This window comes from Ceratotherium simum, chromosome 5 (genome assembly GCF_057802395.1).
Source record: "Ceratotherium simum simum isolate JZ-2026a chromosome 5, ASM5780239v1, whole genome shotgun sequence".
Classification (NCBI taxonomy): Eukaryota; Metazoa; Chordata; class Mammalia; order Perissodactyla; family Rhinocerotidae; genus Ceratotherium; species Ceratotherium simum.
In genome coordinates this window covers 48,246,835-48,260,735 of record NC_141904.1, presented here as the reverse complement: position 1 = coordinate 48,260,735, position 13,901 = coordinate 48,246,835, and the positions used below count along the sequence as shown (strand labels likewise).

Genomic DNA, 13,901 nt, shown 5'->3' with positions numbered 1-13,901 from the left:
TAGAGAAATGGTAAGATGTTTATTCTCCTGTCCTTAAAGAAAACATCAGCCATTAGGTCTAACTTGTAATATTTGCCCACTTTTGGTTATATGCCAGAGACATACATGCCTGCTTTGGTTACCCATGGCATGTAGAAGAAAGGAAGGCGTGGAGAAAGGAATTTATAAGCCCTCAGCTAAGTCCTGCCACACTCCTATTGGGAGATCAGAAGGCGGTAGGTGGAGGGGCTTACCTTGCACTATGACTTTCTAGACTGCTGCTTGCACTCCAGATTCACTGGCTGGGAGACTATGCTCTCTGGTCTTGTGAACATTCCTTTCTGACACCAGCCTGGACTGAGACTGTGATAAATGTATCTATTTTTCTCCTAGTTGTTTTGGGTTCCAAATGAGGTTTCATGTAGTTTCCTTAAATTCTCCTGCTGCCTCATGTCTGTGGAAGAAATAGACGAAAGCAAAAGAGACACACTGTAGGAGTTCAAGGTGGAGATTTTGAAAGGCTATTTATTCATTTCAATTTAATGGATTCCACCCTGTTGCCAGGGTCGTGGTTTTCCTGAAAAATATGCCTTGTGGATGGAGAGTCCTTTATGAATCGCTCTTCTCTGGATTCATGTGCAATAGAGGCAAAAAGCAAAGGAAAAAGTAAAAACATTAGAGGTGAAGGAATCATTCAGAAAGCTTTGTTCTGCTAACTTCTGTACAGAACTTCCCGAGGGCCTGGGCAAACAGTATTCTCTGCAATAGTAGGCTTAATATTTTGGGGAGGTATTGTGATTCAAGTTCACAGTAAGGCTTATTATTTTCCAGAGATGTTATTTCAATGCTGCCAAGTGAGAAGTACTTGCTATTTATATAAATTTTAAATAATTGTGCAGGGTAAATATCTCTCTTCAAGCTCCTTCTGCAATATGCCCAATGCTGACAATGATGTTTGTCCTATAGAGGGTAATACTAGCTTCACGGAGTAACCTGGAAGAGATTTCTGATTCTTTAGGATGTCTCTTCCTGGGATTCCTTAGTTATCAGGTTAGTGTAGGAAATGCCTGTATTACTTACTGAGGTACATATTCTACTGGCTTAGAATGAATTACGTTTTCACTCGAAGACATTCTCTATTTGAGCCAAGATTTTGTATTTTATAATTTTATTGAGGGTAATTATTCTTTTTTTAAAATGAGTTCATTTTGATTCCTAGATAACTCTCAGTTTTCTTATGCCAGCTCTGACCTTGAATGTTGTCACCTGTTTTTTTGTTTCTCCTTCTCTACAGGGCAGCTCCATTTGGGAATCCCACTGACATTAAATCAGACATATTACAGATGCGTTTATATTCTTCCTCCACTTTCCAAAGCTCCATTAACAATATTTTCTTGGTCTTCCAAATGTGTAATTCTGTAACCAAGCAAAAGGGGCTCATTCTGCTTGCCACAATCTGGTGCCAATCAATTGCAAACAAGCTGGCAGTTGAGAAAGGAAAGTTTATACAATTAGCTAGCATAATTGGAAAATGGCAGACTGGTGGCCTAAAGAACCATCTTCAAATCGTACAGAATCTTGAGGCAGTTATTTATAGGGGAAATGGGCAGGGAAGGAGGGGGTTTAGGGATGTTGACCATCCAGTGTGATGAAATTCAAGGCACCACATTATCTCTTTCTTTTGTCATTTGTGATGGATACTAATACAGAATTTTTCTTTCTGGAAGTCGTCATGTTCCTGGGGAACTCAGAGAACAAAGTTATCTTCTTATCACAGCTGGAAGATATACGTAAGCAAGAGTCATAGAACTAGCAGATCATGTATTTTGCAAAAGTGAGAGGTGCTTAATCATCTAGGCTACATGCAGACTAGAGGGCATTCAAAGAGACTAGTGAGTCAGGGTCATAGTAACAATATTTCTTCCTTTTCCTAAGAGGGCTTACCTCCTGCTAACTTAAGATCTAGCTGTTACAATTCTATATAATTTTCTTTAAAAAAATCACCTGTTAAAAAAATCCACAGATCTTTCTCATTTCTTTAAAATACTTCCTTGATTCTAGCTTTTCCTGTCCTAACTCTGGTCCGTTCCTGATTCACAGGGACAACACTTTTCCTAGTTTCTCCTTTCCCAGCTTCTCCCACCCTACTTGTCAGTAGCAATATTTGTCATCAAAGTAAGTTTTTATCATGTAATAGGCATTCTTAGAATTTTGAAGAGCTTTCCGTTTCTTTCTTGATATTAAAATTCTTGACTTTAGTCTTCAGTGAGCTCACAAATAGTTTAACTTCCACTTCCCTCAATGTCCTAATTAACTTTTCTACCATTTTCTAGTTTGTTTTCCTTATTGACATGCTCTAAATCATTCCATCCATCCCTGCCTGTCTTTGAATACAGTAGAGTCTTTTTCTGGGAGAGATGTCGGCAAATGTTTTGCATATCCTGTATGTGCCATCTCTTTATTGTGCAAATATGCACACACACACACATGCACATTCTACCCTCTTTTGAAAGCTGGTCAACATTGGGACTCAGGGAGCTGGGATTGCAAGGCAGCTCTTTTACTAATCACTGTGTAATCTTGGGAAAATCCTTTCATCTTTGAATGAGCCTCATTTTCCCCACCTGTAAAAAACAGAGTTGGAGAAGACACTTTCTAAGGCTGATCTATCTTTAATATTTTATGATTTGCCTCCCACCAAGAACCTCTTTTTCTATTAACGACCCAGCACATCTTCCCTACCTCACTGATCACGCAGCTTCCAGCTTTTTGTGGCTGCTGGGGCACACTTGTTTCCCTTACATGCTTGTTTCTTAGGCATGTGCTTGTACCTGGCTTGTCCCACTATTACATTTTAGGTTCCTGGAGTTTGCCTAATACAGATATATAGACTGTGCTTGAATGTTTGAAAGTGAATAGCAAGTCTGTGAAGAATCTACCCACGCATTTCTGTTGTGTTCCCAATACTTATCTCTGTACTGAGATGTATAAATATGATTTCTGATATTGCCTTGAAAGTGTAAACTTGCATCATAAAAAATTGCATTTTCTAGAAATGCAAATCAAAGAGACAATGAGATATCACCTCACATCCATATGCATGGCTCTTATTAAAAAAAATAACAGAAAATAAGTGTTGGCTAGAATGTGGAGAAATTGGAATTCTTGTGCACCGTTGATGGGATTGTAAAACAGTTTGTTTGTTATGCAGAACATTATTGTGGTTCTTCAAAACACTAAAATTAGAGATATCATATGATTCAGCAATTCCACTTCTGAGTATATATCCAAAAGAGTTGAAAGCAGGGTTTCAAAGAGATATTTGTACACCCATGTTCACAGCAGCACTACTCACAATAGCCAAGAGGTGGAAGAAATCCAAGGGTCTATAGATGGATGAATGGATAAACAAAATGTGATATTTACATACTATGGAATGTTATCCAGCCTTAAAAAGGAAGGAAATCCTGTCACATGCTACAACATGGATGAACCTTGAGAACATTGTGCTAAGTGAAATCAGCCAGTTACAAGAAGACAAATGCTGTATAATACCACATGTTTGAGGTATCTAAAGTAGTCAAATTTATAGAAGCAGAAAGAAGACTGGTGGTTAGCAGAGCCTAGAGAGAGGGAGAAAAGGAGAGTTGTTCAATGGGCATAGAGTTTCAGTTCTGCAAAATGAAAAAGTTCTCGAGTTTGCCCCAGAGGGAGCCGCAAGGGTGCAGGCTGGAGCTCAACCTGGCCAACAACGTGCCCTTGGGAACAACCTGCGTAGTAGACAGGAGGGGCAGATGGATGGAGGAGGGTAGGGAGGGTGAGAGAAAAGGCATATCTGCCTTAAACGACTGTTGCTTTCATTTTAGCCACGTAAACTGAAGGATTCATATTTTTTGACCAAAAAAGATGTGAAAATGAGTCTTAAAATGATTCTCATTAATGAGAACAGAAAACTTGGTAAAAGCTACTTGGTTTCAGAATCTTGATGAGAATCTGCATACAGACTTCCACACTTGGCCCTTCAGAACAGGGGTCCCCCCAGTGTTTGTGAAGGTGCAACCCTGTCAATGAAAAATCGAGCACACACTCCAAATGGGTGTATATTTATTTATTTATAGATTATATCACTATACCATTCCACTAATATATTAGCATACATTATAAAACATGCAACAAGAAATAGTAAAGTATGAAGAGAAATTAAACAGAGTTCTAAGGATATCTCCCTCACCTCAGCAGACTGTCCTGCCTCATCCCTCAGCTGCTGTGGAGACCACTGCTTTAGAACCTGGGTTTTCAGCCTAATGCTTTCGACTGCAAATGCGTCCACAGACTGACCTCAGGGGGTCTGTGCAAAATTTTCTGGTGAGAGGGCCCACAGGTTTCATAAGATTTCCAGATTGTTCTGTAAGCCATAAACGCTTGAGTTCCAGTTTTCTAGAGAATGAACAAAATTACGGCGTTCTTTTTTTGTTTTAATTGAGGCGAAATTCACATTAAATTAACCATTTTAAAGTGAACAATTCAATGGCATTTAGTGCATTCACAGTATTGTGCAAGCACCACCTCTACCTTGTTCCAAAACATTTTCATCACCCCCGCAAAAAACCCATACTGATTAAATAGTGGCTCCCCATTTCCCCTCTCCCTCCAGCCCCTGGGTAGCCATCAATCTACTTCCTTTCTCTGGATTTACCTATTCTGAATATTTCATATCAATGGGATCATACAATATGTGACTTTGTATGTCTGATTTTTTTAATTTAACATCATGTTTTTGAGACTCGGATACTGACTGTTACAGCAATAATGATGATAATGATTAGAATGAGACAACAGCAGCACAGACCTAAGGTCCTGCGCAGTGGGGTCTGGTTTGTGTAGGAGTAGAACCTATCACTTGAGAGGGGGTCCTGGACTTCCCTCTCCTCCTGGTAGTTGGGGTTTTCTCCTGGGCTCCAGTAGGTGGGGAAGCTAGCAGACCGTGTGGGCCCAGAAAACCAGGGGCTGAGTAAGACCTTTCCTTTCTTCACTGCACCTGCAGTGGTGCCATTCCTTGTGGGAAAAGGCTGGTGCATGGTGATGCTGAGGGTAGGTGAGCTTATTGTGGGAAGTGCTAGAAACACTGGTGACTGCACGGCCAGGCCTTTCCCACTCTGAGCACAGAAGCCTAGCAGACATGCCTCGCAGTTGTCACTGTCGTGTGGCCCTTCACAAGAGGTTTCCGGAATCTCCTCAGTCAACTTAAATTCTTCTCTATAGCACTTCTTCAGAATTTGGAACACCAGGTTGCTCAGGATCCTTGAGATGTTCTCGTTCGTGAACTCGGGAACCTCAAATGGAGGCTGAGAGCACTTTTGACATCTCTGGGCAAAGACCCTCATCTTCACCCGGCCCCTGCATCCACCCTCACTCCAGTGCATGTGGAAGAGGATCTGAACTTGGGAGGAGGCCCAACTGCGGGAGCACAAGGAGCACTGGAATCTGTGGACACAGAAGACAAGATTCTCAGCTTGGTTCGATATGGCCGACTGGGCCGTGCCAGAGGAAAGAAGGAGCTACTGACAACACAGAGAGCGACTTGACTGGGGTCATGGATTAGTGGGGGAAGGAATTACCCAGCCCTTCATTCCTATTTCTATTGTGCCACCAGCACGCTGTGTGACCCACAGGTGTCTATCATGACAATAGCAAAGCACAAGTCATGAGAGCTGGAAGGGATCTTGGGTGACTTCTAAGTCCAACGTGATCGTTTTAGAGATGAGGCACACACTGGAAACTTGTCATGCCCAGAGACCTGGTGGGTGTAAGAGGCAGGACTAGAACTCCAGTCTCCTGGCCCCAAATCAAGGCTTCTTCAAGTGCGGATTTAAGTGGATCAAAGACTCCAAGTGCAACAGCAGCCATTAAATCAGCCCCGAGAACCCTGAACTGAAATCCATAAGTGGATACAAGTGGGTGTTGGTACATGCTACAGTCTGAATGTTTGTGTCCCCTCACAAATTCAAATGTTGGAATCCTAATGCCCAAGGTGATGGTGTTAGAATGTGGGGTCTTTGGGAGGTGCTTAGGTCATGAGAGTGGAGCCCTTGTGAATGGGATTAGTGCCCTTATAAAAGAGATCCACAGAGTTCCCCAGCTCCTTCTGCCATATGAGGGTACAATGGGAAGTCTGTGACACAGAAGAGGGCCCTCATCTGACCAGCTGGCACTCTGATCTTGGACTTCCAGCCTCCAGAACTGTGAGCAATGTATTTCTGTTGTTTATAAGCTGCCCGGCTGTGGTATTTTTTTTTTTTTTTTGGTAAGCAAGATCGGCCCTGAGCTAACGTCCGTTGCCAATCTTCCTCTTTTTGCTGAGGAAGATTAGTCCTGAGCTAACATCTGTGCCCATCTTCCTCTATTCTGTATATGGGATGCCGCAACAGCATGGCTTGATGAGCGGTGCATAGGTCCATGCCCAGGATCTGAACCGGTGAACCCTGGGCCGCTGACACGGAGTATGCAAACTTAGCCACTACGTCACGGGCCAGCCCCCTGTGGTATTTTTTTTTTTTTTTTTATAACAGGCTGACTGGACTAAAACAGTAAGCCATGGACCCAAGGATTAGGGAGGGACCCTAAACAGTCCAGTGTCCTAGGGAAAAGCATTGCTTTGCCCTCAGTTGCCCAGGGCCCCTGATCTGTCAGTATTACAGGGAGATCACAGTGTCCAGCTCTCTCTTCTTTTGCCTCCCTCTAACCCAATTCATTATGCAAGGTAGCCCAAAAAACTTCATATTCCTCATGCTCCTGGCCTCAGACAGGGTACAAGAGAATGACATCTCATCTCAGCAGGGAGGAGGGCAGTTTTCTAAGCTACAATAGTTGGATGTTAGGACATGTCAGGACAGATGGAGAGAAGGGAAGCACATGGCTGCACCTAGGATAGGAATTACGGGAGAGCAGAAGGCTGCAGTATGGCTGGGACATTTAGTGCTCACCAAATTATCCATGCACTCCCTCCCATTTCCCTGCCCCTTTGCAGTTAGTTTCGGGTGATGTGACCAGTGGCTAATGGGACGTGGGCAGAAGTGATATATGCTACTTCCGGATCTGGCACAGAAGCCCTTGGAAGATCTTCTAGCTCTCTCCTTCTCTGCCTTGGTGACTGTGGGAGCCACGCGTTAGGTTAAATCACTGATATTTCACGGTTTATTTGTTACAGTAACCAAGCCTAGCCTTGGCTTGATGCACAGGAGCCCCGGAAGTCTGGGATGGTGAATCAAGGGGGCTGGGAAGAATGAGTCAGTCAGTGTTCCCTCCTGTATTGATTCTAGCCTCACCTCACAGAGCGAACATGAGGATGAAATGAAGGGAAGACGCCAAGAAGCTCTGACCACTGTGATGGGATGACCTTGCGGGAGTCATTGAGAGCACGGGCGGTGCAAAGGGCCCAGGCCCTGTTCTCCTGAGCTGCAGTCCCCTGCCCTCCCCCTGGGTCATGCTGCTTTGCTCGTGTACCAGCTCAGAGTTCAAAGTTCTTATAAAAAAATGAGTTCAGACTTTGTCAGGATGCTCCTGGTGCCAGCTCCTGGCCCAGGAAAACCACGGGTCTCAAGGAGAGGAGAGCTCTGCTTCCGCTGCTCAGACCCTCCCCCAAAGAGGGGGCAGCGGGCAGGCAATGAGCCCCTGCCTCAGTCCCAAGATAGAGTCCCTGGCCCGCACCATCCGTGAGGGTGGACAACCCCCCATCCTTGGGGCTCTGCTCTCCTACCTAGAAAAGAGAGAGTGAGACTTTTAGTGGCTTCTAAGGGTCCCATCTTAAAAAGACTCCGTTAGCTCAGAGTAGAGAGGGGTAAGATTGCTGTGTGTTGCTCAGCTCCCCCTGTTCTCTGCCCCCTCCCTGAGGGGGTCTCCTCAGCACCCAGGGCCTCTCCCTCATGGGCTCCATGGTGGACCCCAGGTCTCCCAAGGCAGGGAGCATATGCAGCAAGCTTTGCTCAGCTGGCTCTCCCGCCATTGAGCAAAATAGTCACCATTCCTCCCCTTCTCTTTATCTCACTGCTCCTCACCTTCACTCCTCGTAGCCTGATTTCTCTGAATCTAGGCATTAGCCCACAGCAGTGTCCAGTCCCGCTACTATTCTGGGGTTCATTGTAAGAAGGAAAAAAATCTTTAATGAGGCTAAAACTTCTTGGATGATAGGTACCTTACTTCCTGTAATCTTCAACTTACAAGCATGGAACGGAACAAGAAAGGTAACGAGTACATACAGTAAGAAATAAGCAAGCATTTTCTGGAATATGTATCGTTGCATTCCCCACTCACCTGGCAAAGTTCCACTGCTGATATTGTGTCCACCCCGGTTTCAGGATGCCAGGAAGAAGGCTTCCGTCTGGTGTCAGGGTCCACTTGTGCCATGGTTTCACCTCCTGAATTAATTCCTGAAACATCTGCTTCCACACCTCCACGTTCTGACCCATTGCTGCTGCCGTGGTGAGCCGGGTGGGTCAGGTCTCCCGGGCTGTGACAGATCTGTAGCAGGACATGAGGTTTGCCACTTCAGAGAGCAAGGGCTCAGACCTGCTCTCCCTTTGTTTACCTGGACCGGGCCTGTGTACCAGGTCTTTGTCCCAAGGACGAAGGTCAGTTGAATCTAGCTCCAAGTTCAGAGAACTAGGCTCCACAGAGAATTTCGAAAAACACGGAAGGCATGGTTTCATCCATCAAAATATTACCAAAGGAGAGCCCAGGACTCCATGTCAGGAGGAGTGGATCTCAGTCGGGCTCTGCTGTTTACCTGCCTTTAACCAGGAACGCCTTCTTTTCCGATCCTTTCTAACATTTGAAAATCCTTATCCATTCGGCTGCTGTGCTCATGACCGGGGAGGAGAGACGCAAAGAAGGACACGGCCACTGTGAGACCACACTTGGATTCCTGCGTCCCTCCTCTGTGTTCTTGACTTCCTCACTAATGACCAGTCTGGAAATACTCTAGGACAGTATTTTGCAGACACTAACTTGTCCAAGGCGACTCCCAGGCCTAGTCTTCCACCCATTAGAAACCAAAGCTGATGCAGTCCCTGTGCTCAAGAGATGAGGCTACAAGTTCCATACATGGGTGACAGGCCAGTGGCCATACCACTGTCCCCCACTTCCTTGAGGAGAGGCTTGAGAAGGAGCAAGGAGAGAGAAGCAGGGGCAGACTACGGCGTGGGTGCTGAAGCAGGCAGGGAGGGTGGACAAGATTCTGGGGGTCTACATCATATGGCCCCACCCACGGACATCCTGGCACTGTGTCACTGACTGACCCCAAGAGGAAAGCCCCACCCTCAGCGAGTCCTCCAGCCTGGCAGCCCCTGTCTCAGCTCGAGGCCATATAACAGCCTCTGTCCTGGCCTCCCTGCCTCCTCTGGAGCTGTGCTAGCTACTCTCTACACTGCAGCTGGAGAGTCTTTCCAGAGGTAGAAACCCTCGTCTACACAGTGCTGCTTAGCCTGGTATCTGGACGCCTCACAGGCAAGCCCTGCCTTTCCACCAGCCTCAGCCCTGCCAGGCTCATCCTCCTCCAAGCCCATATCCACCCCACAGCCTAAACTCCAGCCCCTTGCTCCGTACCATCCTCTGAACACTCCTGCCCTCCCAGCCCTGTGCCTTGTACTCATGTCGACCCCATCCACGGCTCCTGCCTTCCCTCCCTCACATGGCTCCTGTCCCCTTCAAGTTCTAGGGCCCACACAGCGCAGGCTCCCTAGTCCACTCCCATGCTTACGCCAGCTTCCTAACTGCTGCTGCAGAGAGCAGCCTCAGCGAGGGGAGGGCCTCCTCCCTCTCCCCACAGTGGAGCAAACGCAAACGCTCTTCTGCATCACAGAGTAGTTCAGATCGAGTGATGACCCTGCGAGAATATGGAAACAAAGAATTTGTCTTACTTTCCGGTCTGAAATCTTGTGTGAAATCGTCATATCTAGCTCTGTTTCATTAAAACCGTCCTGGAAAGTAATTGTGCAAGGAGACCTTGAAAGACACCCAGATAGCTGAGTGATTCTGTGTCATGTAAAGATGCCCTTTAGCCTCTGGCTCTAGTAAGAATATTCTAATTGAAAAACTCTGCATTCTTAAATGACATACATTTTTGAAGACAAGCATTTAAGAATGTGAGAAAGTTTGTCACATTTAAATTAAAATAGGGTAAATGTCATTCCCCCTATTATAAGTGACATCATTTACCTGATTATCCAGAGAATTCTGGGTTTCTGGGGTGGAGGCGGGGGATGCCACGGCCTAGGAAAATGCACACAAGCTCGGCAGGGCTGAGGATCATCGAATATTCAGATTTGTCAGGCCAGCCTCCTCACTTCTCACTGGGATGCTACTAGTCCCAGCCCTAGAAGCTCTCACTGACCTGTTCCTGGCATCTACATTTCTAAAAAGCCTCCCAAGTGAGTCTAATGCAGGTTATGGTAGAGACCACAATGGGAGGCTGAAGGGAAGGTAGCCCTGGGAGATCCTGGTGAGCAATCACACAGTCGGGAACAGACCCATAGGCAAGGTGTCCCTCCCTCCCGCAGTGTCGTGGCAGAACGAGCAAGGCTTACAGAGTCTGTTCTTAGGGGAGTCAGTCTGGGCTGCCTGGCCGCATCCATCAGCTGGGTCAGACACCGGCAGTCTGGGCAGCAGGCCACAGGGAGCCACAGAGGGCTCTAGGAGGTAGGTGAGGAGACAAGAGGGGTGGGAGGTGGGAAGAGGAGGAAGGTGGAAAAGGAAAGAAGTCGCGCGGAGAGAGGAGTTTGCTGCTGCAGCATTTGGCAGCCTCACCAATCCACCTCCTTCCTGCCCTCGCTGCTGGGGCACCAGAGGTCAGCTCCTTCCTCAGCAGTCCCAACTGTGGCAGTCTGCCCTCCTCAGCCTTGTGCTATTTTGAATTTTTGTGCTTTTTTTTTTTTTTTATGTGAGGAAGATCGGCCGTGAGCTAACATCTGCCAATCCTCCTCTTTTTGCTGACGAAGACTGGCCCTGAGCTAACATCCATGCCCATCTTCCTCTACTTTATATGGGATGCCACCACAGCATGGCTCGACAAGCGATGCATTGGTGCGTGCCCGGGATCTGAACCGGCAAACCCCAGGCCGCCGCAGCAGAGCACGTGCACATAACCGCTTGCGCCACCAGGCCAGCCCCATGAATTTTTGTGCTTTTTGTTGGTGATTCTGTTGTTTAAAGTGGCCCTGAAGCATTGTGCTGAAGTGCTGTCTAATATTCCTAAGCACAAGAAGGCTGTGATATGCCTTACGGAGAAAATGTCTATGTTAGATAATCTCCGTTCAGGCCTGAGTTATAGTGCTGTTGGCTGTGAGTTCAATGTTAATAAATCAACAGCATATGCAAAATAAAGTGTCTTTAAACGGAAACAACATAAGGTTATGTATTGATCAGTTGACTCCAATGTTGTTACCAGGGGCTTCCCGTAACCTAACTCTGCATTTGCCCTGGAAGCAATGGTTCAGTATTTGCTAATTCAGTGTTTGTGGCAACATCGTAGAACATAACCACTGTGAATAATGAGAAGGGACTGTATTTCCCTTTGTCCACCCAGTGGTTTGCCCTCCCTCAGCTCTTTCTGTGGGGAGAGCTGGCTTGGTGACATTAAATCACTTCTGAGCCTTGCTCTCACCCTATCTGCTTTTCATCCAGAAGGTTGCTAACTACTAGCACAATAGGCTAGTAGCATTAGACCCTGCCGGATCTCCAGGCTCTCTGTCAGCCCCCGTCTTACATCCACGTCCCAGAGATCAAAGTCCACAGTGTCACTCTTTAGCCAGCTGGCCTTCTAAACTGGTGGTTAGGAACAGCCAAAGGCCTCAGTGTACCCCCTGCACTTTGGCTATAGCTGATAGAATCCACTGGAAATTGTAAATCTAGCCATTTCTGACTGCAATTTCTTTTTATTCCAGTGTATCAATTTCCCTGGAATTTGGGGAATAGTGGATTTATTCCAGGAAAGTAGCTCCACTCCATCTTCAGCTCCGTGCTTTCCAACTTGATTTCCGACTTCTAGCCCCCAGAACTGTAAAGAATAAATTTTCATTGTTTTAAGCCACCCAGCCTGTGGTAATTTGTAAGGCAGCCCTAAGAAACTAATACAGAGGGCTTTAAACCGTGCTGGCCTTTCCCAGCTGTCGTGAGGGTTGGGGCCACCTGCCTGCTTTGCCAGCAGGTATAAGGACGAGGAAGCAGCTTCAGTGTATAGTGCATTCCTTCCTTTCCCTATCTACCACCACTTCTTCATTATTTGTTGGAATGATGAGAGGAGACCCTCATTATTTGTTGGCGGGACAATTTTTTTTGTTTGTTTGTGAGGAAAATCAGCCCTGAGCTAACATCTGTGCTAATCCTCCTCTTTTTTTTTTTTTGCTGAGGAAGACAGGCTCTGAGCTAACATCTATTGCCAATCCTCCCCCTTTTCTTTTCCCCCAAAGCCCCAGTAGATAGTTGTATGTCACAGTTGCACATCCTTCTAGTTGCTGTATGTGGGATGCAGCCTCAGCATGGCTGGAGAAGCGGTGCGGCGGTGCGTGCCGGGGATCTGAACCCGGGTGGCCAGTAGTGGAGCACGAGCACTTAACCGCTAAGCCACGGGGCCGGCCCTGGCTGGACAATTTTAATAGCTCCTTAACTCATATTCTACCCCCAGTGTTCTCTCTCAGAAATCATCGTTTACAGAGTTGCCAAAGAGCCCTATTTAAAATCCAAATGCCGGGAGCTGGCCGGTGGCTTAGCGGTTAAGTGCTCGTGCTCCGCTGCTGGTGGCCTGGCCTGGTTCTGATCCCGGGCGTGCACCGACGCATTGCTTCTCTGGCCATGCTGAGGCCACGTCCCACATGCAGCAACTAGAAGGATGTGCAACTATGACATTGTCTTGACATGAATACAGCCATGTTTGGCCGCTCCATTGACCTACAGCCACCAGCACAAAAAGAAATATAAAAGCTGCTTTCTGCGTGGTGGAAACTGGCCCTTCTCCCACGGAGAGAGTTGCAAGTTGTAACATTTCAAGGCTCTTGGAGTGTCGTAGCACGGGATGGACTGGCCATCTGTGCCGGGCTAAGACGATAACCAAAGAGAACAATGCACGTACACAATTACTGGGCTGGGACGTTAGCCAAGGGGCTCAATGCACATACGCCACTGATAACCATTTGTGCATGGGAACACTGGATGCTTGCTCTGTAAACTCTGTAACTGCTTATATAAACTGCTGGAAACTGAGACCCGGTGAGAGTTCCACCTGTGGAAGGGACGCCTTGCCCAGGATGTGTGATCCTTGCCCAGACGTGTCGATTGACAGGACTCTCCCAGCAGTGGGGCATGGATGTTGTGAGTAAATGATTTACTGTGAAGTAATTGATCTGATGTGTTCTCTTTTCGGTCAACCTGGTGTTTCTCTTTCCGGTTGATTTGTGTCATTTCCCTTCAGTCGATCTGGTGTTTCCCTTTCCGATCGATCTGTTGTTTTTCCCTCTTATTATATAACCTATTCGGATCTGCTGCTATCTCAGCCGATGTGGATGTTTTCCCTTTCCAGTCGAGCTGGTGTTTTTTCCCTCTTATTATTTGACCTATTCGGATCTGTTTGCAGACTATCGTCTTTACTATCCTCTATATAATAAAATATACCGTCAGTCCCTTTGTTTGGAGTGGAAAGTTTCTTTTATGTCTCCGATCGAATCCCCGAACCTCTCATAACAGACATACAACTATCTACTGGGGCTTTGGGGGAAAAAAAAAGGAGGAGGATTGGCAATAGATGTTAGCTCAGAGCCGGGGTTCCTCAGCAAAAAGAGGAGGATTGGCACTGATGTTAGCTCAGGGCTGATCTTCCTCACACACACACACACACAAATCCAAATGCCGTGCCCCTGCCATGCTGGCCTCGTCAC

At 46.6% G+C, this 13,901-nt stretch overlaps 1 protein-coding gene across 1 annotated transcript; it reads right to left on the bottom strand.

The window, feature by feature from the left end:
• Positions 1-4,651: 4,651 nt before the first annotated feature.
• RTP3 (receptor transporter protein 3) lies at positions 4,652-8,542 on the bottom strand. The gene is made up of 2 exons (XM_004419969.3): positions 8,290-8,542; positions 4,652-5,463 (listed from the first exon to the last, which is right to left on the bottom strand). Exons 1-2 carry the CDS (start codon positions 8,442-8,444, stop codon positions 4,749-4,751), a joined length of 870 nt encoding a protein of 289 aa, XP_004420026.1. The 5' UTR covers positions 8,445-8,542; the 3' UTR covers positions 4,652-4,748.
• Between the last annotated feature and the right edge of the window lie 5,359 nt (positions 8,543-13,901).

What these genes read in the sequence shown, in the direction of transcription:
- RTP3 (XM_004419969.3), bottom strand. Translation starts at nt 8,444, where the DNA reads ATGGGTCAGAACGTGGAGGTGTGGAAGCAGATGTTTCAGGAATTAATT. An exon ending in CAGCAGTGGAACTTTGCCAG is followed by an intron (nt 5,464 to 8,289) that starts GTGAGTGGGGAA and finishes CTGTGTCCACAG; the next exon opens with ATTCCAGTGCTCCTTGTGCT.